Genomic DNA, 23,311 nt, shown 5'->3' with positions numbered 1-23,311 from the left:
AAGCTACAATCTCATAATTTGCTATTTTTATTATTATTATTACTATTTTTTTTTTTAAGTAAAATGTGTAACAAAGTAATATGTAAATTAATTCTTTTTTAGGTGAAATAGATGGAAAATATTTTGGGTGAACAGCGAGAGCTTTTTCGACATACTGTATCTGAATTTTTAATTAATTCAATTTATACTTAATGTCGAGGACTGGATTATTACGATTTAACGTGTGTGGCTGCTATATATACACACAAAAATCAATAGACGCAAAGGCAGAAGGGTAAAGTTTCAACAACGTTGAGCGAACACCCACGATTTAGACGTTGCATCACGCAATCAAACGGCCTGCGTGGAAAATACGAGATGAATTTAATTAACGCATACTTTGTACATGTGCACTCGAGACTACAATGGAGTCTTCGCATCGCGTGCGACCCTCTCGACAAAACTGGCGCAAAACACGAAGAGTATTCACCAAAGAACCACCAGGAACGCAAAGATTTTATCTTGATGAACGATAATATCTTTACACATAACTTTTCATTAAATCGAGGTCTAAACTCTCGCGGGTTTTTTTTTTTTTAATTTCTCTTACTTAAACGGTAGTTCGCTAAATTGATTTTTCGACAACTGATGGTTTCGCAACGTGACGCTTGATGGATGATGCGTGTAACTTAAGTTAAATCCCTCTTGAGAATTACGGTTCTTATAAAAAAAGTAGTTTTTTTTTATTTTTATCATCAGTCACGAAGTTATAGTTTCTCGTTTCTCGGATCTCGTGTTTGCAATCGACGATAAGTGGCATAATTCCTATTTCTATCGACATTTTAATATTTCAGAAACCGTTTTCGTCTTGGAAGAGTTCAGTGCTCCGCGAGCGCATTGTCGGCGACTTGAAATAAGAATAAGCCGAATCTCTCTATTGATTCACTTGGAAACCAAATCGATAGTCGTACGAGGCACAACCGTTCACTTCGTTACGAATCCGCCAACTTTCCTCAAATCGTCCGCCGAGTTGGTCACCCGTTTGACAAACTCGCTAAATTTCGTGGTCCTACATTTTTTTATTAAGGAAAAATGACGGTCTTGCGAAAGATGCTGTGAGCACCCAGTCTTTCACGCGCGAGGAGAGTGTGGGGAAAAATTTATGGAGTCCTGTATTCGTTGAATATTAAATTTCAATTTAACATATCATTAATTTAGTGAGCCAATCGAAGGAAATTTTTTAACGAGAAAAAGTGCGCGAGGAAATTTATTTATTTACGTAATATAGAATCAAGATTGGCATTTTGAATTGTTCGGAAACGTAACGTGAAATTAACGTCAGACTTTGAGAATGGATAAGAGGAATAATCCCACGTCAGGAGATAGGAACTCGAAGGTCCCTCGAGATCCTCAAGATTTGAAAGAGTTATCGCAGAAAGCGGAAGAAAACCCGATGTTTCGCAAGTACCGTACCAAGCATATGAAGCTGTTTCCAGAATTATATCGAAGTGACGTCTCGATTCATCCTAGCTACACCGGTTTGAAGACCTTGCCATAGTAAGAAATCGGTCGATCAATTAATGGAAAATTTATTAAATAAATATAAAGACTGATTTTTCAATATTAAAAATAACTATTGCTTTATCTGCGTAAAAACTAATTTAATTCAGATGTTTTAGAAAAATTCTTTCTTTAAGCCATGTAGTCTGCAGAAATCGCATCCAGAGGATCAAACGACAGTCGTTTCGTCAGCTAAATCGCGAGATCACGCACTTCGCCATGGTCCAGATGTTTGCTCTCGATGGTGTAAGGACCGATCGCGTTTTTAGCATCGGTATGTCGCCGAAGATGTTGATTGTGCCAGATCCATTAACGGAGAAAGAAAGACGCCGTTTGAACGAGCTTATTCGAGATTCTTAAGAATTCTTCTTGTACAATTTTAATAGAGAAATTGACTTTAATATTTTAATTATTGTTTAATTATCTCTTGCAATATTAATCTGTTATTTATGATTATCTTTTGTAATCATATTAATAAACGTTTATCTATTCCTGAAATTCCCATCGGTAATAATTGAAACTCTCAGCGTTTATATTTATTTTTTACATTAGAAATAAACTTTTAATTAGCTTTGAAGGGGGGACGTTAGCAGTTAATAAGGCAACTCGAGAAACAAAAAACAAAAAAAAAAAAAGAATCTAATTTGATAATCGTCAAGCTGTAAAAGTGCGGAGAGAATTAAAATATCTTTATAATACAATATATATGGAATGTTTCGAAATACTTATCAACGTGGATTTTTATCTATTTTATACACCTGTGGATCAGCTCCTTTAGAATTATGGGATATGCACGTCAGTTTTTATCGCATTTAAATAAAATATAAAAATATTCCTATCCTTTTAAAACTATATCAACTACAGATTTAATTAAAAAAAAAAATCTACATTTATTTAGGTAAAAAACGGATATATACGAAGAATCTTAGATGAAGACACAAAGTCATTGGCATTGGAATTAGCTGGCACTAATGTGACGACAACTTACATTTACTGCCCGGCAGACCCGAAGAAAGTGTTGGGAATTAGGTTGCCTTTCCTCATTATCATTATCAAGAACATGAAGAAATACTTCACGTTCGAGATAACAGTAAAGTCTATACGAATACGTGCTCAATAAATAAAGCTTTTTATACTTTCACTAGACATTACAAAGTGCGCACTTCGCAGGCGATATTAATTATATATTATTTCTTAAAAATTAAGGTTCCTCGTTCCTTTAAATGCAAGCGACAATAAATTTTATTCAGTTTAACGATAATATTTTTTTTAATATAGAAATAAAATTGTTAACGTTTAGATTTACACATTACAATCTCAGAGATGTAATCGAAGTAACAAATTTATTCAACAGATACTCGACGACAACAATATGCGTAGGAGATTTCGCGTGAGCAATTTTCAAAGCACAACATCTATTCGTCCATTCTGCACGACCATGCCCATCGGGCTTTCGAACGGATGGAATCAGATTCAATTCAACTTGTGTGATTTTACACGACGAGCTTATGGTACGAATTACATTGAGACCACTAGGATGCAAGTGCACGCCAACTGCAGAATCAGACGAATTTACTTCGCCGATAGGCAAGAGTCCGATATAGAATAATTAATTAAAATAAATGATACACTTTGCATTTTGTAAATTAATTTGTTAACTATCGATTAATAAACGTTAACAATTTTTTGTCTAGGATTTATTCGGAAGAAGAAATGCCGGAAGACTTTAAACTATTCTTTCCAGTGCACCAGACGAAGTGCGTTAGAGAGAGAGATGTGTCTAAGAAACGAAGTTTGATATCTAAGAAGGTACCGTCTATCGTAAAAGAACCGATTATTGAATCAGAAATGTTAGCGGACGAGACAATGGAGTCGACAATAATTACGAAAGAGACTGATTTAATCGAGAAAATTATATCAGAGGTGAGTCCGGAAGAAGTAGACAAAATAATTGTGAAAGATGAAAAAGAAAGAGAAGAGGAGGAAAAAGAGAGAGAAGAGGAGGAAGAAGAGGAGGAAAAAGAGAGAGAAGAGGAGGAAGAAGAGAGAGAAGAGGAGGAAGAAGAGAAGGAAGAAGAGAGAGAAGAGGAGGAAGAAGAGAAGGAAGAAGAGAGAGAAGAGGAGGAAGAAGAGGAGGAAGAAGAGAGAGAAGAGGAGGAAGAAGAGGAAAAAGACAGAGATGAAGAGGGAGAAATCGGAGAGGAAGAAGAGAGAGAAGAAGAGGAAAGAGAGAAAGACGAAGAGGAAAAAATCGGAGATGAGGAAATGAGAGAAGAGGCAGAGAAAGTAGATGAAAAAGAAAGAAATGAAGATGAAGAGAAAAACGAGAACAAAAATGAAGAGGAAGAAGAGCGAGAAGAGAAAAATGAAAGTAATAAAATGGAAAAAACTGAAATTCAAGAAACTGTAGCTTTTGGTGAGGATATAACAACCGAGCCTACAGATGTTAATCGTCAAGAAGTTATAGATACGTCAAAAATAGAAAATGATTACCCGGAAGTTAATTAAATAAAATGTAATTTTATATACTAAATATGTGACTTATATAGTTTTGTTATTTATTATTTAGGCTTTGTATATTAACTTTATATTATTTTAACAAAGAATAGATTATGATTATTATAGAAAGTATTAAGTTCAAAAATATTAATAATTAAATGGAAAAATTCGGAATCTCAATTATGATACATCGTAATCGTCCTCTTCTCGCTTTCTTTTCAATGACTCACCAGTTTCCATTTTTACAGTCGTCTGATTGGAACTGATCTGTATTTTCGGTTTTGTCACTGGCGCTTTTGTTGTTGTAGTGCTTGTTGTTGCTGCAAAAATATTAATACAAATTAAATTTATATTCATACTTAATTTTAACAATTTTGATTAAATTCAATTTTTAAATTAATGTTAAGTAAAAAAAAATATATAAGTTTCGGTTTTATACTAATTATATTTTAGAATCTTACTTGTTGGAGTTCTAAAGGAAATATGGAATGGTATGGAAAAGTGAGATTGCAGGAAGTGGGATTGATCTGAGTTTAAAAATAGAGAAAAATATATTATTTAAAATAAAGTTAATAAATTATGATAAATATCATCTATACATATATAAAGAAATAATGTATATTACCTGTAGAAAACTTCAAAACAGGTTTTGGTATAGAGATGGTTTGTGTTCTTGCTACAGTGGCAAGTGTGCCAGGTCTTTTAACAATTGATACACCAGTCTTATTCCCTTCTACTTTTGGTCTTGGCTGTCCACCAGATTGATTATTGCTTACCAGAGAATGAGCAGATTTTGAAACAACTTTCTTTGTTGCATTCTTAAGTCTGTAGTTAGTTGAATTCAAGCAATATCGATCAGGTGGGAGTCTTAGGCCATTATTTGGTTTCACAAAAGGCAGGGGAATATTATTCTTGGTTCTTGCCACATCTAGCAGTACATCTCTAGGTGGTGGATTTGTAAACGAACGCTCCAGCTGCATTTTAACCGCCAGCCTAACGTCGTCCAGATCAATGAACTTTTTCTTGGCATGATTAGCATATACTTTACTGTCATCCAATATACATGTGACATACCCTACATTAAAATTATTTTTGATTACATAGTTTTGTAAATTAAAATGATTAAACAGTTAAATATGAGGATTATCAAAGTTAAAATAAAAAAGGAAAACTTACGATATGTAAACTCCAATAGTTGATTAATCACTTTGGGTTCGTAATCCGTTATCCCCATATCTTTCATGATTGACATAATGACTTGAGCATCTTTGGGAATGTGCTTTACGTGGCTCATGCTTTTTGTCTTCTCTGACATGCTTTCTTTTCACGATATTAAACGTAACCCACTGCGAAACGTCGCGAATTAACAACCGCTACACGAGACGCCGTAGTCAGTGCATTTCTGAGGTTATGTATATTCCGAAATCATGGTCTGTGTAAGGGACGAACTGAACGAAAACGAAGACATCGAGACGGAGTGGGAGAACTGGAATAATTCAAAGGTGTGGACTGTGAAGATCGGCACGAAACGACACATAAGGCTTTATTCCCACAGAAGTGTACTCATGGCGCACCCTGAAGAATTTGTCTGGTAACAAATATTATATATATACGTGCTACGTGATGCCAGGCGGGCCGGGTTTTTTCACGCATGCGTACCAAATAAGGTCTCACATCATTTAAGTACACATTAGTATAAAAGAGAGATACTCAAGCATCCATATATTATTTTACATCAGTCAAACCACAATGTAATTAAAGTAAATCATTTATTCTTAAAATATGTATTATATCTTTAATAATAATATTTTTACCGCTTTATTTTAATCACATACATACAATTAAGAATTATAACAAATTACGAGTGCACGTCTTGTAAGAATCTCCTTCTTATAGTACTGCATATTGGACTTGAGAACTTATTTCACGCGCATGCGCTAAAAAACCCGGCCCGCCTGGCATCAGTCACTGCGTCCGGTCCGGCAGCCATAGTGCTTCGGGAAATCGAGCCGCGTGTGTGTGGTTCTTACTCCGTTGCGCTCGATTTTTCTTTTTCTCTCCCCTCTCTCTTTCTGTCCACTCCGGGTCTCGTCTACGATACCCTGCCGCGGCGTTCGCAGCGAAGCCTCAGGAGCTCACCACCGTTTTGCCGCAACCGATTTTTTGCCCGGCACCTTTCGCGCGACGGTCGCAGCACCGTGTCTTGGAATTCTGCGAGGATAAACACCCTCGGGTAAGTGGTCGCGTCGGCGCGCGTGCGGGAGGCTCTCTCGCCGGCGGAGAGAGTGAGAAAGAAAGAGAGCGTGCACGGTGGCAACGGCGTGCCGGTCGCCGTAACACCGTTAAACGTGCCGACGCACCGAATTCGCCGGTCAATTCCCCGTGGTATGTCGATGACCCGCGCCCCCATAATCCATATGCCCCGTCCGCTGAATGCCATCGCGATAACGCGGCCCAGATATACTCGGCATCATCGTTCGCGAATTCCTCCTCGGTTTCACCCCGCTCTGGTTCTCGCCCGTCTGTACACATATGCTGGTCTCATCCGTTATCTGGGATGTCCCGCCGGGATTCCTCAAGAACGAAACGTTCATGCAACTGATCTGCTCTGCTTTACATTAAAAATTTTATCGTGGAACGCTACGACGTTTGCAGTTTCTCAATTTTCCTCCCAGAATCTCTGTCGATTAGATTTTATTTCTTAGATTTCTTATTTTATGTTCTTTTTTTTTTTCTCGTCTTTTTTTTAATTTTTTTATTCTTTTGATAATTTATGTAAAATTAAAAATTTTGTAATGCTTTTGAAAAATTTAAAGAGTAAATAGATACGCATTGATATCTGTACAGATAAGAAAATACTGAGAAAAATGTTGTTGTCTGTTACACGTTTGATAGCTGATTTCTACTTCTAATTTATTATCTTGTACATTTAGGTTTAAGATTATAATTCTTACAGGTAAAGCAATCAGAGATGGATGTTCAGACGGGACTTATATATGTTGGCATTGTTGTCCTCTCCGCTGCAGCCATTGCTTTTATTTCAATGTTTGGTATAAGAGAAAAATCTTATGAAGAAGCAATTGCCGAACAGAGAAAGCTACCTGATGATTTGCTGTCAAGTACGTCAATTTTTTAAATCTCAATTGTACATCCAAAATTTTACTTTGATGCAATACCTGTGTTAGATTATATTTTAGCACAGAATAAATGTTAGAATATTTTTGAATAGATTTTTGTTCTATGTTTATAGGCAAAAAGGATAAAAATAAAGAAAAAAAGCATAAAAATAAAACGGGAAAGAAAGTAAAAGAGAAGAAAGAAGAGAAGGATGATAAGGAAGATAAGGATGAAAGACCCGAGCATGTACAATTTGAAGAAACCCCTCAAATATTGCCTCCTGATCCACCAGTGCAGGTAATTTTACAATTAATTAATTAATTTTTGTTACTTATTTCATAAAATATTACGCAAATATCTTAATAGGCTTATTACTGACAAATTCTTTTTACAATAACTAGCTACATTCAGTACAAATGCTACATTTGCAGTTATTATAAAAACTATGAATCTGATTAATATATGCCTTAATCTTAGCAAAGTGAAAAGTATACATTAATTTAAATAAAAAATTTTTTAACAGTTGCAATAGTAGCACTTTTGCAGAATGCAGCCATTATCAGGTTTAAGATATTAACAATCGACAAACGATAAGACAAAAGAAAGTAGCTTTTTAATGAAGGTAGCAATAACATTTGGCAAATTGAAGCATGAAACAAAAAACATGCAATCGCGTTTTTGGCTGTTTATCAATCAATATTTCTGCGCTTTTCATATTCATACAAACACATCATAATTATGATTGCTTGATCGAAACATATGTAAAGTTTAAAATAAAATAGAACTGTATATAATGCTATTTTTGAAGCATTTAAGATTGGAACGTTTCACATTTTCATACGTGAAATGAAATAATGTATGTGACATAATATGGCATATCATTAAATCTTCCTAACAGAAAAATAAAATTTAAAAATAAGGATAGTTGTAAACAGTATTATACTTGTTAGGTGACATTTAAATTATAATTTTTTACATTATATGTATTATATAACAATGGGCATTAACATAAATAAACTTACAAAGCAAATAAGTCCTCAGAAAGATGTATTTTTAAAAATACATGCGATCACTAATCTTTTTTTAAGTATGACGATTCATATGCGAACAAGCGAAGATATGTGAATAAGATTTATATAAATTTTATTCGACTACTTTATTTTTACAGAGAAAATCGTAATTCTGCAGAACTAATCTTAATTTCAACATTTTATATACTGAAGTTGCTTTTGATTGCTGTTTTCATTTGTTAAATTTTATTAACCACAATTTATAGCAGCTTTTGTTTTGTAAAAAATCTTTTTATCATTTTAGATTTATTATCTTGGATACCGTTATAATATTATTTTAAATAAAAATTGGAATTTAATAATTTTCAACAACTTAATGTAATAAATATAAATAATGTCTTGGTAAGTTTTAAAAAATTACAATTTTAAATAAAAAAAGTATTATATTAAATTGTACGCGAGTAAAAGATTGGTAATTTTATATAAAGTAAAGAGATTGTTATTTGGAAAGAATTAACACACAGGTGTGGATAAAGATATTAAACAAATATGTTCAAGAAAATGTAATTTTGACCGAGTCCAATTTAATACTTGATATTTCTTGCATACGTGTTTCATTGATAAGTAACTGAAAGTTCAAGATTATTTTCTAAAAATAACTTCATCATACATATGCAGTAGTATTTTAATGATACTGCTTCGGTCTCGACTACCTTATCACCTAGATTACAGGAGAGTCATATATGAAAAACGTTAATAATGTGAGAAAATTGGACGGTTCCTACAAATTTTTTTAGGAAATTTTATTTATGAACAAAATTATTAAAAAAATGTACCGCAGAAACATTATTTGCAATATAATAAACTTGTAAATTCCAGGTTTATATGCTCAAGAGGACAAAATAAATATAAGGTGAAAATCGACTTAATAAATTGTTAATAATAACTTACAATTATTGAATATTACTAATACTACTATTTTTTTATGAATATAGACATTAAAATAGTTTGAAGCTAATAATTATTTTATTTATATTCTACATTATTATATAAAGCATAATATAATACGATGTGATATGGTTTATTAAGTTATACATATGCCCATTGTTATATATCATGGATTTTCGAGCATGTTGTTTGAAATTTTCTTACATTGCTTTCTTCATCAAATAATGGGGGAATATTATACATCTGCATTAAACTCTTAGGAGAGTAACAAAGGCAATAAGAAGAAAGGAAAACTTGAAAAGATAAAATCAATTCTCGTAAATAAAGATGAGCCATCAGTCATTGTGACTGAATTAAATCCTTCGCAGCTTCCCTTGGCAGAAGCTAACCATTTTGATCTTATTCATCCAAAAGATGACCTTGAACTCGTGCGGAGTCAGAGTGTGAGTGATTGCCATTTGCGAAATATCTTGCACAATTTTTATATTTTCTGCACATTTGCATCTTTTTCTGCTTTGCTTTTGAACGTAATAGATTAATGAAAATTTAACACCATGTCTAGCCAAGTAAATTATTATATCAGCTATTATGGTATTTATTTTATTCGCTGCTTAACTTTTTTTATTTTTAACATTTGGGAAAATTAATTATATATTTATAAAAGGAAATATATAATTATTAAACATTTATTCAAAACATTTTTGACTAACAAGAAATATTATACCGATTTATAAAACATTAATAATTGCACAAGTAAAAATTAATATTTGATACGTATTATAACATTTTTATACTGTCGTAGATTATAATTAAATATTGTAGTGGTGTACTGATACTTTATTAAAAATTTCCAATAATTTTATTATCTTATTTAAATATAATAGTACAGTAACAATTACGTACGTAACGGTAGATACTAATGTTTTGTGAAAAAAAAGTTAATTTTATTTAGTTTCTTGATTTAAATATAATACGTGTATAGTAACACTTGCATATATAACAGAAGGAGAATCTTCAGCAGATTACCCAAACTGAAACCATGGAGAAAGTCAACAAATCACCAAAGGATACTCCGACTAAATCGAAGAAAAACAGGGAATCAGTAAAAAAGAGAGATGAAAATAGTAAAGATGAAAAACAAGATCTTAATACTTACACTAATGCATCATCTGCTAATAAAGAAACTACAAGGGAAGTAAAAGAACAACAACAAAAAGATACGCCTGTGAAAGAAGTGAAGGAAATTGTCAAAGAGGCAGTTCAGCAGTTACCGAACAAAGAACCCAAAAAAACGAAAAAAAAGAATGATATTTTATCTCAGATCGGTAAGTCATTATTTGTAGAAGAATATAATTTATTTACGATTTAATTTAATAGAACAGCTGCCTTAAAAACGTGAATCTAACGTTCATAAATGATACTCATCTCTACGTTTCTCACAGAGAGCAAATCAATATTTCTAACCTGTTATGACATTCTATAGTCTGTTATTTAATTGATTGGAAATACAACCTTATTTCTCTCTGTATTGTAACCTATCAGTTTTTATTTTCATAACTCGTTCTAGAAGATTTTAATAATTAAATTTACGAATATTTATATATTTCTTAATTTTGAATGTCATAAATACGATAATATTTAAATAAATTAACAGAATTTAACACAATTGTATAATGAAATACTAATTATTGTTTACAAGAAAGTTGATTATTGATTAAAAGTTGTTTTTCTAAATTATTTTATACCATAAATTGAAAGGGGTAATAAGTTTGAGTAAGTGAATTATATAATAAAGTTTGAGTAAGTGAATTATCTGACTAAAGTAAAGTCAAGCAAATTCCTTTGAAATACTTTGGAATGTGGTTGAGGTAGAATCACTTCTCCCTCCAGAGGTATAAATGCACACACACAAAGGTCAATGTCCGTGCACCTAGTACCGGTAGCCTTGCAATACAAGCAATCACTTCAAATTCTTATTGTATTTTTAAAATAATTGTTGTAATTTATAAAAATTACTTTAAAGTTAACAAATATAAAAATTATATTGAAATTGTATGTTATTATATTAATTAATACTTTAGTAACTCATCAGTTTTAATACATAATAATATATATATAATAAAATTTTAATAATTTTAGTACTTGATATTTTTAATATAAAATTTCAGATGGGGATGCAGTTAATGTTGAATTATTGATGCTATGTATTCAAAAAGCAGAGCTTAGTCGATCTGAAATACAGAGCCTCACGAATCAACTCTTGAATAAACAGCAGGACAATCCGTTAGAATATTCAGAGTGGACGGAAGGTCGCGCTGACCCTGTTATTAAATTGAAAAAACAATTGGCGGAAAAAGAGAAAGCATTAGCCGATGAGCACGAAGCGAATGTGGCATTTCAAAACAAATTAAAGGAATTGCGAGCTGAATTTAATACAGAAAAATCGAGACTATTATCGAATATTAGACAACTCGACGAAATGTTCAACGCTAAAAACACTGAAGCTCAAACATTGCAAACTCGACTTCAACATATTTTGGAAAGTCATGTTGCAGAAAAACAAGGTTTTGCTAGACAGATTGATCAACTGCAGAGTAAATTAAATGAGGATGCCAGCATTATTCACAAATTGCAAGAAGATCAAGGACAAACTCAGGGACATTTACAGCAAGAATTGATGGCGCAACGAAAGCAAATGGAAGTACAATTTGCACAAATACGTGAAAATGAGAATGCATTGAAATCACAATTGGCCCAAAAACATGGGGAGATGCAGGAATTGCAAAATGAACTGCAAGCGACTTGCGAAAGTAGCACCGCAGAGATAGATATGTTACGTCAGCAAGTAGGAATAATGCAAGGTCAATTGATACACTCAGAAGGACAATTACAACACTTTAAGGAGGCAAATGATCGATTACAAGATGTTGCTAGGCAACTTGAGGTGAGAAGCGTGAACTTATATTGATACTCTTAAATCAGCCATTTTTCATTAATATTAAATTTTTTTTTGCAATTTCCAGGAATCTCATCGTGCACACACCGAATTAGATCATAGATTAAAAAGCGCACATCGACACGAACAAGAATTGCAGAAGCAAGTAAATTCACTGCAGGCTGAATTAAATCATGCGAAAAATGAAGCTAATGAAACGCCTACCTTAAAAATAGAACTTAACAAAGCTCAAACGGAATTGATAAAATTAAAATCAGAGCTGTCAGCCACAATGAATGAAGCTCAATCAGAAGCAGCTGAAATTATAGCCTTGAAAAATGCATTAAGTAACAAAGAAGAGGAACTAAAAAGATCGCAGGATAAAGTTTATGCTGTTCAAAATGATTTGCAACAATCCAATGTGCAAGTTACACGTCTGGAATCTGAATTGAATTCTGTCCAGAAGAAGATGGATGTATTAAAAGTCGATTTTGATTATAGTTTAAAGGAATCAAAGAACGAAGCAAACAAGTATCAAAACGAAGTATACACACTACAAAAACAGTTAGCAGATTTCCAGATAGAATTAGATCAGACTCGTAGTCAGATTAGAGAATCTAATGCGATGGCGAGTGAAGTAAAAGCTTTGCAAACTGAAATAAATAGATTGCAGAACAATGAGAAAAAAACAGGAGATGAACATCTTCATATTGTGAAACTGCAAGAAGAGAACGATAGACTGCGTACTGAGGTATTATTTTAATCTTTAAATTTGTTGAATAATTTTTCTATTACATAGTGTGCAAAAGTACTTAATACATGAGAGATTTATTAAATATAAAACATATATTTTAAAGATTAAAGAAAAATATTTTATATATATGCAGCTTACGAACGCTATAGAGAAACAAAAAGAACTTCAACAACAATACGAAGAAAAGAAAAATCGTATAGATGTAGCACTAGCCACTACTACTGAACCTCAACATGCCAATTTGTATGTACAATATAATTACGTAATTTTTTTAACATAATTTATGTTAACTTTTATATATGTATATGTTTGTATGTTGGTACATTTTATTTAATTAATTCCTGCGATATATTTATTTTCTAAAAATTTAGAGAGGATAAAGCTTTACTAGAAAAATTAACAACAGAGTTAACGCACAAAGAAGAGGAATTCAATAAAATAGATGAACGATTACATTTATTAGAGAGTGATGCAGATCAACACCAACAGTTTATTAGGCAATTAAAAGAAGCTTTAGAGGTTCAAAAATGTAAAAATAATGTAAGTATTTATTACATATTAATGTAGAGTATTTTTCGTTATCTTTGACTTTTATAAAATGTATTTGTTATATATTTGAATCCAATTTTTCTATATGATATTAATACATCTTGATTTTATAAAAAAAATTTTTTTTGCACAAACTGATATTCTATATCATTTTTTATTATATTGTTGATAAACAAATTATAATAATGTAGAAAAATATACTTTTCTACATTTTGGCTACTTTGCTATACTACAGGAACTACGCACAAAGAACTGGAAAGTAATGGAAGCTCTTTCTGCTGCTGAGTCGCGTGCCAAATCTAACGAAGAGACAGCCGTTAAAGTAAGTTTTTTTTTATTGTAAACTCAATATTATTAATTAATTATTGAAATGCCTGTATAAACAGTTATTTTTTTATATTTTTTAACTCGATGTTTACATTTTCCAACTATTCTTTTATAAAATTAATTAGATTAGATTAGATGATGGAATGTGAAACTCGTGAATGTGAAATTGATTGCTTATAAAATCACCCATTATTTTATTTTAATTAAATAACATATAATTTAGTTTAATTGAATATTAGTATAAATTTATTGGAAGAAACTAAATAACTTCTAGTAAATACTATTTCAAATATTTTTAATAATAGGATTTATACAATACGTATGTATATTCTATATTTTTTTTTATCAGGAAGTAACACAGAAAATTAAACAAGAACAAGAAGAAATAACTAAGGCATTTCTACAAAGGATATTCCCTGAGATTAAAGTGGCTGAGAAAACATATGAACATTGGATCAAATCTTTTGAAACTAAAATATGCAATAGTTTAAGCGAATTAAAACAGAAAAACGCAGATCAACTAATTCCAGATTTGGAGACACAAAACAAAAGTTTACAAGGCATGGTTTTACATTATCAACAAATTATTCACGATACGGTACGAATGTTTTATTGGATTTATAAATAATTTATTACTAAAAAATATAATTTTGAAATTATACATCTTCCTTATTTAAATCTCTCTTTTTTTTTTTTTTTTTAGGAAGGTATGCTTAATAAACTACAGAGTCATATAGAATCTGAGGAAACACGATGGCAATCGCAACTTCGACAAAAAGAAAATGAAGTGGCAAACCTTAGAATAGAACTCAAAGACATGCAAACTAAATTAATTTCAAATGAGGAGGTAAAGATTGTCGAACTTTTAATTTTTTTAGATTTTTTAATTAATATATATTTTTCTTGTGCAATTATTATTATTTTTCTAGTTTAAACAGAGAGTTAAAGAATTGGAAGTTTGCGTGGAACAAAATCGTACTGGAATATTATTTAATGCCGCGCAGAAAGGTACATCGTGTGGAGATAGCAACGAGCTTGTTACTTTAGAACAATTGCAAGAAGTAAGTTTTTTTTATTAATTATATAATAATCCTTATTTGATGATTGAATGATTTATACGTACTTGAATACTAAACTGTTAAAGTAACTATAATACTTTTTAATATTGTTATACGACTTCTTTTCTCTCTTACTATTTTAGGAGAAGGCCCGTTTATCGCAGGAATTAGAAGTAGAATGTAATAAGAGGGCGACATTGGACGCTGAAGTTACAAAATTGCGTTCTCTTGTTGAAAATAGTGAAGCGAGTTTAGTGTACGAGAAAAATCTTGTTACACAACTTCAACAAGAAGTATCCCAACTGAAGGTACTTTTTATCATTTTTGGTAATAATATATATATATATATATATATATATATATTTAAAATTAAATGTAACGAAATATTAAAAAAAATTTTTTGTTATTAATTCTAGAATGAAATTTGTGGCGGTTGTAGCAGTTCGGAGCAGTCTGTGTTAAACGGTCCACCCTTATCGGATTCTCTTCAATCTGAGGTTAGTATTTATTAACTAGATATTAATTTGATCGTATAATGTGCCTTTTCTATTGGAAATATTGCACTAACTTTTGCTATCTTTATAATAACCAAATGCGTATAAAAGCATTAGATATAATACAATGCTGCAAAATACTTTATTAATCATGACAGATCTGCCAAAGTACTAATAAATAATCGCCTGGGTGTGATTTACTCTTTTGTATATACATTAACTCTTTAATATTGCAGTTTAATTAACACAGTGATTAATTTATTGATACTTTCAAATATATTTTATTTTTAAAAAAACACTATTCTTTTATAATATGTTAATAAAAATAATTCTACTTTACTATGTAAAAAATATTAAGATCGCGAGAAAAACATATTTCAACTATTTATTTGTATCGGCAATTTAATTACTGTTTTAATATTACAAGATTATTAGATTTATTGGAACAGCAATTTTATAAAACTTTTATCAGAGCATTATATACATATATTGTTATATTGACGAACAATCGCGATTCGATACATTGCCGTTTTCTTAATTCGTTTAAGCGGTTGGATAATAATATATCTGGAATGCAGCCTCCTCTAGCGTCTCAGGCTCTGTTAACTGCGTTAGAAAATACTCTGCTCAAGAATACAGAGTTTGCAAACTGTTCCATTACGAAACCTGTCAGTTTGATGAGTCAAACTGAACAAGAAATTGAGAACAACTCCCTTACTACAAAATATTCCTCCAAATCCTGTCATATGACAGATCACAACACACAGGCTAATTGGAACTCAATGATTGACCAGCAACATAAAAAGCGCAAGAAAAAGAGGAAGGTAAACTCATAAGTCTGAGACAAAAAAAAAGTTACTGGCTCGATTACTGTAATAGGCACTTCAGTTGATTATTGAAATGTGAGACACATTTATTAAAGCTCAATATTACAAAGAATATTATAATCATTACTTTATGTATATCTACATATTAAAAAAAATTTTTTTTTTAATTATAATCGAATCCAATAAACAAGTTTTAGCATTCAAATTTTAAAATACATATTTTGTATTTTACTTATTTAATTATTTTTTAATAATATAGATATAATAATTATAACACGAATAACATTATTCGTTAATTTTTTTTATACATATAAATTATGACAAACAATGCTTAAAAGGAGTATAGAAACAACTAATTAAGCAGTGCACAATAAAATATAACTCTTAATTTTACTTTTGATAAATATTCTTTGTGATAAACTGAGTCTCTTGTTATTGTTTCTTTGCTGTTATTAAAGCAGTATTATTTTTGGTAGTTTGTATTTGGAAGTAATACTTTATAGCGTAGATTGATTTTGTATACTCCAACTCATTACTTTATTATTTTGGTTATCAGTAAAAAGGTGAAATACGTCCGTATATTTAAATAGCATGTGACATAGTACAGTAATTATAAAATTAAATGAAAAAACGTTTTCTAAACTTTGCACTTGTACAGACCAGTCTTTTTATAGATAATTTGTCAGGATAATTTTCGCGTTGTAATTTAAATTTTAATTTGTACATACTTGTATTTACTGCACAATACTGCAAGATTCATATAATTTTTCGTTAACTCTAAAAATAGATAATATTCCTATTTGCAATCAATTTGGTATAATTATTATACACATAAAACTATAAATGACAAAGACATTTTACACAACTATCAAATCATATTAATATCAAATACATTTGCAGCATTTTTCCACATTTATATCTATAACCTTTGGCATTATAAAATTTATAATACTATACTCATTGGCAGAAGTGCTTAGTTTAACATAATCTTTTAAGCGGCGAAAACATAATTTTTAGTTGTAGATAATGCTCAGTTTGTAAGTTGTATAGATTAAGTTTTAACTGATTAATGAAAAATTCCATCTTTCTTAAATCTGGTAAAATAGGTAAACGAAATTGGGTGTCTCGTTTGTACCAATATTCTTTGTCCCAGTGTTTGTTTAATATAAAGTTTTGACATGTGTTGTTAAATGTTGTCAAAACAGCTCACTACAGTTATGTGATTTATAAAAAAAAAAATTGATATGTTGCTTAAATGTTTGCTCTGTGATCAATAACAATTTAACTGTTTTGATTGTTTCGGCAGTCCACTAAGAAAACCATGGCAAAACGGCGCAGATTCGCAGGTACGCAAGTCTAAAGATGAGATACTGAAATGTTTCCTCCTAGCCTTTCAGAAAATTCTAATAGTAGAATTACCGCTAGCAATTCATGTGTCAAGTCTTATCATGTATAATTTATTTTACAAATAATTAATTTCTCATCACACATTCTATTGTGGCATTAAATTTTTCGTATTTACAAATGCACTTTTTTATATTTGCCTATTTTTTATATATTTTTATTTAACATTTTTTTTTGCCTCATAAAATACAACGAGAAATTATATTACCAACGATTTGAAATAAATTAATCGTTATCATTAAGTACTGAAATATTAGTGACTCATAAAGATTTTCTAAATATTTAAAAAGTATATTATTTATTAAAGATAAGAAAAAGCAATAGAAATCTTTTTAATACATATTTAATGTCGCATAGTAAATGTAGAGCCATATTAATAGTGCTGTAAATCTATGTTTATTATTTGAGACATATGTTAGAGCAATTTTTTTCTTTTTCCCAAAAACATGCACAGGCTATTGTTGGCTTTATATTTTATTTTGCGACTATATATTATTACGAATATTTTGCATCTTGTATCCTGTCACAATATGGCTAGAAAAATAATTTCTGTTCCCATCTTTAACGCCTGATCAATTACGAAACTGGTTGTTAAATCTATTGTGCGTGCATAATGTAAATATTAATTCCTGAACAAGGTAAATGATTGATATATGTTGCTTTTACAAACAAGTAAAAATTACAAAATCATATTCCATATATATATGTATATTGTATAATGTACACTCACCATCAGAAATGGCATTCGTGGTTCTGCGACGATGGCTAGCGTACATGAACTTGGCGTGGGGTGCGTCGAATTTCACGCGAAGCACGTGCGTAGATGTTTCACAGAGCACCGGTCACAGAGAAATGAGGGGAAACGCGACCTACTACACCTCCCCGGACTCTGCGGCCGAGAGGGAGAAGTCACATACGCTAGCCACCGTCGCCGTTCGTCGCAACAAATGCCTTATCTGCTTTTCAGTGTACAAAAGACGATCGTGTGTATAACGTACACAGAAAAGATATCCGTAAATATATAGTTACGCACAAGGAAATTTTTATTAGTGCAAACACTGGGGTAAAGGGTACATATTACACGAGAAGAATAACATTTATTAAGCTGTTTGATAACTAAAAATTAATAACTATTTTTTATAACATGATTCCATACCTTTCATAATCATCCATTATTTTTTTTCTTTTTTTTTTATAGATTTTATGAGCTTAGAAATTAATAGAACGATGTGATAGCATAAAAAGTAAACGCTTCTCTCTATTAATGTTTTATACATGTATGTGTTATACGTTAGTTTCCAGTTGAGATATTTTTCGTCGCTTAATCACGACACTTTCGTAATGAATAAAAAGATAAATTTGTGGAATGCTACTAACATTGACAAATATTAATATAAAATGTAATATTCAGCTGGTGTTGATGATATAAAATAATCTAATTTATATGTATATAACTTAACTGACATATTGTAATAATTGTTTAATTAACCTTCATTATAGCTTTTTTTTATTTTCTATCTGTTGAGTGTGCCATTAAGTGTTGTGTATATGTGCTCGTAATTCGCTGATATAAAATAATAGGCTTTCTTTCTGTTGCTTCTTTAGTTTTCTAATAAGTATTATTTGTATTTTTTGTAATTACATTTTTGTGTAGAGTAAGGCAATTTTTCTTATAAGTTATCTGCTTATAGTTTATTAATATTATTATTAATAGATAAGTAATAAATTGCTTTTTCTCTTTTTAGTTTAAGGTAACAAATTTGAGATATATGTGCTTTATTATAATTTATTTATTATAGCATCGTCTAAAAGCATGCATTTTTTGGTTGGAGTCTGTTGTATGTACAATAGACGTGTATTTTAGTATATTATCAACATTTGCCAATGTATTTTATTCATTCTATTGATGTGATATTTCAGGGTGGTTCAGGAAAAAAATAACTTCGAAAAATAAACTACGCTAGTGCAGTGCGAATTCTGATGGTTAAAAACATGGGATGCATAAATCCAAAAAAGCGAACGCTGCATTGGTACATAGGTATAAATGGCATACTTTGCTACTCAGAAGACTAATATAAATTAAAAATATTACAGATAATGTTTATTGTAAAAAAATATCATATTTTATTATGTGGAGAAAATATAAATAATTAAACTTGTAGCGATTAAACGGAAAATCATGAAATACTTGCATATGTGATGGTTATATAATTTATATAATTATATTACGTAATTATATAATTATAAGTACCTATACATAATTCTAAAAGTTATCAAAATTGTGCATTATAAATTATGGATTACAATATTAATTGTTTATATGTATAATCTATAAGTTATAACAATTATAAATTTTAATTATGTTATGAGACATAGAAACAACATTATCTTAAAGAATGTGTTCTTATAACACAAGAAATTGTATAATTAATTAATTAATTCCATGACTCACTATTAATAATGATATTGATTCTGATATTATTTCTGAGTCACACTGTTGCTAGTGTTTAACATTTTTTTAATTATTAGACGCATGGACCAGGAATTATATAAATATATATACATATGCATAATATGATATAAGTATATATGGCATTTTTTGTTATCAATAGCGGACACAATACACCAAATTTATAAAACGCGATCTTCATGTTGTTCCATTGTATACAAGTTCAAATTTGTTATTCGTTTTACGTGCAATAATGAAGTAAGATGAGAGTTTGAACGAGCCAGTCGTATATATACAAATGTTACTTGAAATTAATTGCGCCCAACGATTATACTGAAAGCAAGTACTTGCACATATGAGATTTTCATATAGTTCAAATAGACTTTTAATACCAGATCGAAAAGCATGTTCAACAATTTAACGAAACATGTTTCAAGTTCAAGTTTAACGAACAATTATAAGGGCATTTAAAACCAATGCTTGTAATTATTTATATTTAATTACGCTTTAAATAGACGCTTATTAATTGGTCGAGCCAAAATGTTTCGTATTGTTATTAGACTAGCTATATATTCTACTAAAGCTCTTTTATGATTTTTTTTTTTTTGAATACTTGCTTGCATGAATATATGAAAATACTGTGTTAGACGTTGATAGTACACTTAAAAAGTTCTTTATTCACTTGTGTAATCGATTGGTTGCATAAAAATAATAGGGTTATTGTATCAAGTTTTGTAAGAGGCATGTATGTTTAGTACACTGCGTACTTATTTACCGTTTTGTATCTAGAAGGCATATTCCTAGTTAATAAAAGTTTACTGTTTTACTTGATGCTGAATATATTAATCAATTTTGAAAAATTATTTATCTCACATGTCGACAGCGATAGATAACGCCTTTAAATATATATTATTATTTATTGATGCTCGTACATGTGTACATACGTATTACGTAGTTCACGTATAAAATGTTTTACATCTCGATTCATCTACCACACTATTTGCTAATTATTATTTTGACAATCACGCATAATAAGACTAATAAATTTCTGCAATTTTAACAAATTTTCTGTAATTAACTTTAGTTATCTTTTCTTATGTGCATTTTAATAATAAGAGCCGAAGTAATTTTATGAAACAAAGCCTCATTGATCTTCATAAAAAGTTGATTTATTTAGCGACTCATTAATCAAATAGATAATACAAAGAGACAATAGTAAATTATCTTTAAAAATGATTAAATATTTTCAAATATTAATCAGTCTCATGATATATAGAGTATAAAATTTTATTACACTAGAACAAACTATGCTTCGCGTGCGCTATTTTTCAAAAGGTCTTAATTCGTACGCGTCATTATAATGGGGGGCATTAATTAATTATAATTTCTGTTTGATAATTGCAATAGAGTAACCTATGATCGACGACGGGTTGCTGATTCAAGAGACTATTACGAACTACGAAAAAAATCTTGCAACTTACCAATCTGTGTGAGTTACAGCGGAGTTGGAGTTCTGCCGGTGACTGTAACATAAAAAAGAAAATATATTAATGTACATGTCGGTTAATGAGATTAATAAAAAAAAAAGATTTTTTTTTTAATTTATACTTACTTAAAAGTTGCTCCGCCGATGCAGGATGCCCCCCGGGCCTGCTCCTCCTCTCAGTTTGGACGTCGTGACGAGTCCTCCTTCCGCGCACAAGTCACTCGCGAATATCCCGACCGTGATTCTACTGTCGCGAAATTTACTGAACACTATATCGCGCGTTATTTTTTCGCACTGCTGAAAAAAGAAAATCCTGAAAAAGAAGACAGGTTACAGGCTTACCCAATCTGCATACAGCGGAGTTGTAAATTTCTGCCGGTGGCTGTAACATAAAAAGAAAAATATTAATGTAGACGTGCCGAAAAATTAACAAGATTAATAAAAAAAAAGATACAAATTTTTTTTTAATAAAGATATAATTTAATAAAATTCATGCTTACCTATAAGTTGCTCCGCCGATGCATGATGCCTCCTGGTGGGCCTGCTCATCCTCTCAGATGGGACGTGACGAGCCATCCTTCCGCGCACAAGTAACTCGCGAACGTACTCCCGTAAAAAATAATCGTATAAAAAAACGTCCGTAAACTAGCGGCACTCCCGAAACGACCGACGAACCGGCTGCGGTTCGTATGATGACTGATATCGGCGCACGGCACTTTAAGTTCTCATTAATCGATGCGAAGCAGCGGAGTTTCTCTTGATCTGAAACACACAAATTAAAGAATTATTTTATAGATATCACATTCAAAGCATTTTATTCCAAAGACAAATTTATACTTACCCTGGGGTTGCTCCGCCGGGGCAGGATACCCTTCCTGGGCCTCCTCCTCCTCTCAGGATGTCCTCGGGATGTCAGGTTGATTCTTGTGCTTGCATCAAGCGGCGAACGAAATACGGCCGCGATATGAAACGTTCCCCGCACTGTCTTTCTCTAGTTCTTTAAATTCCGCACTGTCTTTCTCAAGTTCTTTAAATTCCGCACTGTCTTTCTCAAGTTCTTTAAATCCCGAACTGTCTTTCTCAAGTTTTTTAAATCCCGCACTGTCTTTCTCAAGTTCTTTAAATCCCGTACTGTCTTTCTCAAGTTCTTTAAATCCCGCACTGTCTTTCTCAAGTTCTTTAAATCCCGTACTGTCTTTCTCAAGTTCTTTAAATCCCGAACTGTCTTACTCAAGTTCTTTAAATCAATCACTCGAAACACGTTGAGAGTCTCAGCCGCGACGGAGAAGACGTGCGCGAGGTGCGGATCTCACGTTCTGACGATGGCGGATGCAAGATAGTCCACGATACTTTCGAGATAGTCCACGACACTCACGAGATAGTCTACGATACTCCCGACCGTCTCAAATCTTCGAATTCGATACGAGAAACGGGCTACGACGCACGGATGCCTCGACATTTTCGTTTCGAACTCGGACCGCGTGCTCGCCATGACCTCTAGTAGTACGCAGTAGTTGTCGAGTCATTGTTCTGCGCACTGGACACTCGCGTGATAGTCCACGACATTTGCGACCGTCTTAAATCCTCGAATTCGACACTAGAAACCGGCTACGACGCACGGATGCCTCGACATTTTCGTTTCGAACTCGAACCGCGTGCTCGCCGAGACCTCTAGTAGTACGCAGTAGCACGTGTCCACGTAGTCTGATACGAGCTCGTGATCAAGTGATCGATGGAGCGCCGTGATTGGTCGGCGCGCTAGGGAAATTACGCGTCGACCAATCACAGCGTTTCACTAGATACAGGTACATGATGATGAGTCGTGAGAGAACACACGCGGATGTCTCGACGTCTTCGTCTCGAAACCGATGCTCTTCTCGTGGTTGCGTGTCCTCTTGTTTGCAACAGAACGAGT

General features: G+C 31.6%; 4 protein-coding genes and 1 long non-coding RNA gene across 16 annotated transcripts; 3 read left to right on the top strand and 2 right to left on the bottom strand.

Moving 5' to 3' along the window:
- Nucleotides 1-474: 474 nt before the first annotated feature.
- LOC139106808 (uncharacterized) lies at nt 475-2,177 on the top strand. The gene is made up of 2 exons (XM_070663787.1): nt 475-1,536; nt 1,677-2,177. The coding sequence occupies exons 1-2, from the start codon at nt 1,331-1,333 to the stop codon at nt 1,897-1,899; spliced, it is 429 nt and encodes a 142-aa protein (XP_070519888.1). The 5' UTR covers nt 475-1,330; the 3' UTR covers nt 1,900-2,177.
- Nucleotides 2,178-2,247: 70 nt separating this feature from the next.
- LOC139106809 (glutamic acid-rich protein) lies at nt 2,248-4,096 on the top strand. Its single transcript, XM_070663788.1, has 4 exons — nt 2,248-2,334; nt 2,438-2,629; nt 2,894-3,126; nt 3,234-4,096. Exons 1-4 carry the CDS (start codon nt 2,251-2,253, stop codon nt 4,045-4,047), a joined length of 1,323 nt encoding a protein of 440 aa, XP_070519889.1. The 5' UTR covers nt 2,248-2,250; the 3' UTR covers nt 4,048-4,096.
- On the bottom strand, nt 4,077-5,683 carry Taf9 (TBP-associated factor 9). Its single transcript, XM_070663785.1, has 3 exons — nt 5,215-5,683; nt 4,664-5,113; nt 4,077-4,358 (listed from the first exon to the last, which is right to left on the bottom strand). Exons 1-3 carry the CDS (start codon nt 5,351-5,353, stop codon nt 4,219-4,221), a joined length of 729 nt encoding a protein of 242 aa, XP_070519886.1. The 5' UTR covers nt 5,354-5,683; the 3' UTR covers nt 4,077-4,218.
- Nucleotides 5,684-6,026: 343 nt separating this feature from the next.
- LOC139106793 (kinectin) lies at nt 6,027-21,337 on the top strand. Of its 12 annotated transcripts, none has more exons than XM_070663770.1 (17): nt 6,027-6,271; nt 6,995-7,157; nt 7,289-7,452; nt 9,374-9,556; nt 10,135-10,438; nt 11,282-12,057; nt 12,137-12,799; nt 12,936-13,045; nt 13,174-13,342; nt 13,587-13,673; nt 14,028-14,276; nt 14,382-14,525; nt 14,608-14,739; nt 14,880-15,044; nt 15,153-15,233; nt 15,809-16,054; nt 19,382-20,741. In XM_070663770.1, exons 2-17 carry the CDS (start codon nt 7,010-7,012, stop codon nt 19,400-19,402), a joined length of 3,642 nt encoding a protein of 1,213 aa, XP_070519871.1. In that variant the 5' UTR covers nt 6,027-6,271; nt 6,995-7,009; the 3' UTR covers nt 19,403-20,741. The 12 variants fall into 12 exon arrangements, 11 of the variants coding, with proteins under 11 accessions (XP_070519871.1, XP_070519869.1, XP_070519863.1 ...); XR_011546421.1 differs by having other exon boundaries at nt 6,139-6,271; nt 10,117-10,438; nt 15,779-16,132; XM_070663768.1 differs by lacking the exons at nt 15,809-16,054; nt 19,382-20,741 and adding exons at nt 17,364-17,403; nt 21,318-21,337 and having other exon boundaries at nt 6,139-6,271; nt 10,117-10,438.
- Nucleotides 21,338-21,346: 9 nt separating this feature from the next.
- LOC139106812 (uncharacterized) lies at nt 21,347-23,160 on the bottom strand. The gene is made up of 4 exons (XR_011546429.1): nt 22,238-23,160; nt 21,897-22,158; nt 21,523-21,778; nt 21,347-21,433 (listed from the first exon to the last, which is right to left on the bottom strand). It is a non-coding gene; the product is annotated as an uncharacterized lncRNA (long non-coding RNA).
- Nucleotides 23,161-23,311: the final 151 nt, after the last annotated feature.

This window comes from Cardiocondyla obscurior, linkage group LG12, assembly GCF_019399895.1.
Source record: "Cardiocondyla obscurior isolate alpha-2009 linkage group LG12, Cobs3.1, whole genome shotgun sequence".
Classification (NCBI taxonomy): Eukaryota; Metazoa; Arthropoda; class Insecta; order Hymenoptera; family Formicidae; genus Cardiocondyla; species Cardiocondyla obscurior.
The sequence above is the reverse complement of the archived record's forward strand: the minus strand, read 5'-3'. Positions and strand labels throughout refer to the sequence as shown.

Coding starts and splice junctions, on each gene's coding strand:
- LOC139106808 (XM_070663787.1), top strand. CDS start 1,331: ATGGATAAGAGGAATAATCCCACGTCAGGAGATAGGAACTCGAAGGTC. Junction 1,537..1,676: donor GGTTTGAAGACCTTGCCATA/GTAAGAAATCGG, acceptor TCTTTCTTTAAG/CCATGTAGTCTGCAGAAATC.
- LOC139106793 (XM_070663760.1), top strand. CDS start 7,010: ATGGATGTTCAGACGGGACTTATATATGTTGGCATTGTTGTCCTCTCC. Junction 13,046..13,173: donor GAACCTCAACATGCCAATTT/GTATGTACAATA, acceptor CTAAAAATTTAG/AGAGGATAAAGCTTTACTAG. Junction 14,277..14,381: donor AACAAATTATTCACGATACG/GTACGAATGTTT, acceptor TTTTTTTTTTAG/GAAGGTATGCTTAATAAACT.
- LOC139106809 (XM_070663788.1), top strand. CDS start 2,251: ATGTTTCGAAATACTTATCAACGTGGATTTTTATCTATTTTATACACC. Junction 2,630..2,893: donor ACTTCACGTTCGAGATAACA/GTAAAGTCTATA, acceptor TTTATTCAACAG/ATACTCGACGACAACAATAT. Junction 3,127..3,233: donor CGAATTTACTTCGCCGATAG/GCAAGAGTCCGA, acceptor TTTTTTGTCTAG/GATTTATTCGGAAGAAGAAA.
- Taf9 (XM_070663785.1), bottom strand. CDS start 5,353: ATGTCAGAGAAGACAAAAAGCATGAGCCACGTAAAGCACATTCCCAAA. Junction 5,114..5,214: donor ACTATTGGAGTTTACATATC/GTAAGTTTTCCT, acceptor ATTTTAATGTAG/GGTATGTCACATGTATATTG. Junction 4,359..4,663: donor TGTTTTGAAGTTTTCTACAG/GTAATATACATT, acceptor ATATTTTTGCAG/CAACAACAAGCACTACAACA.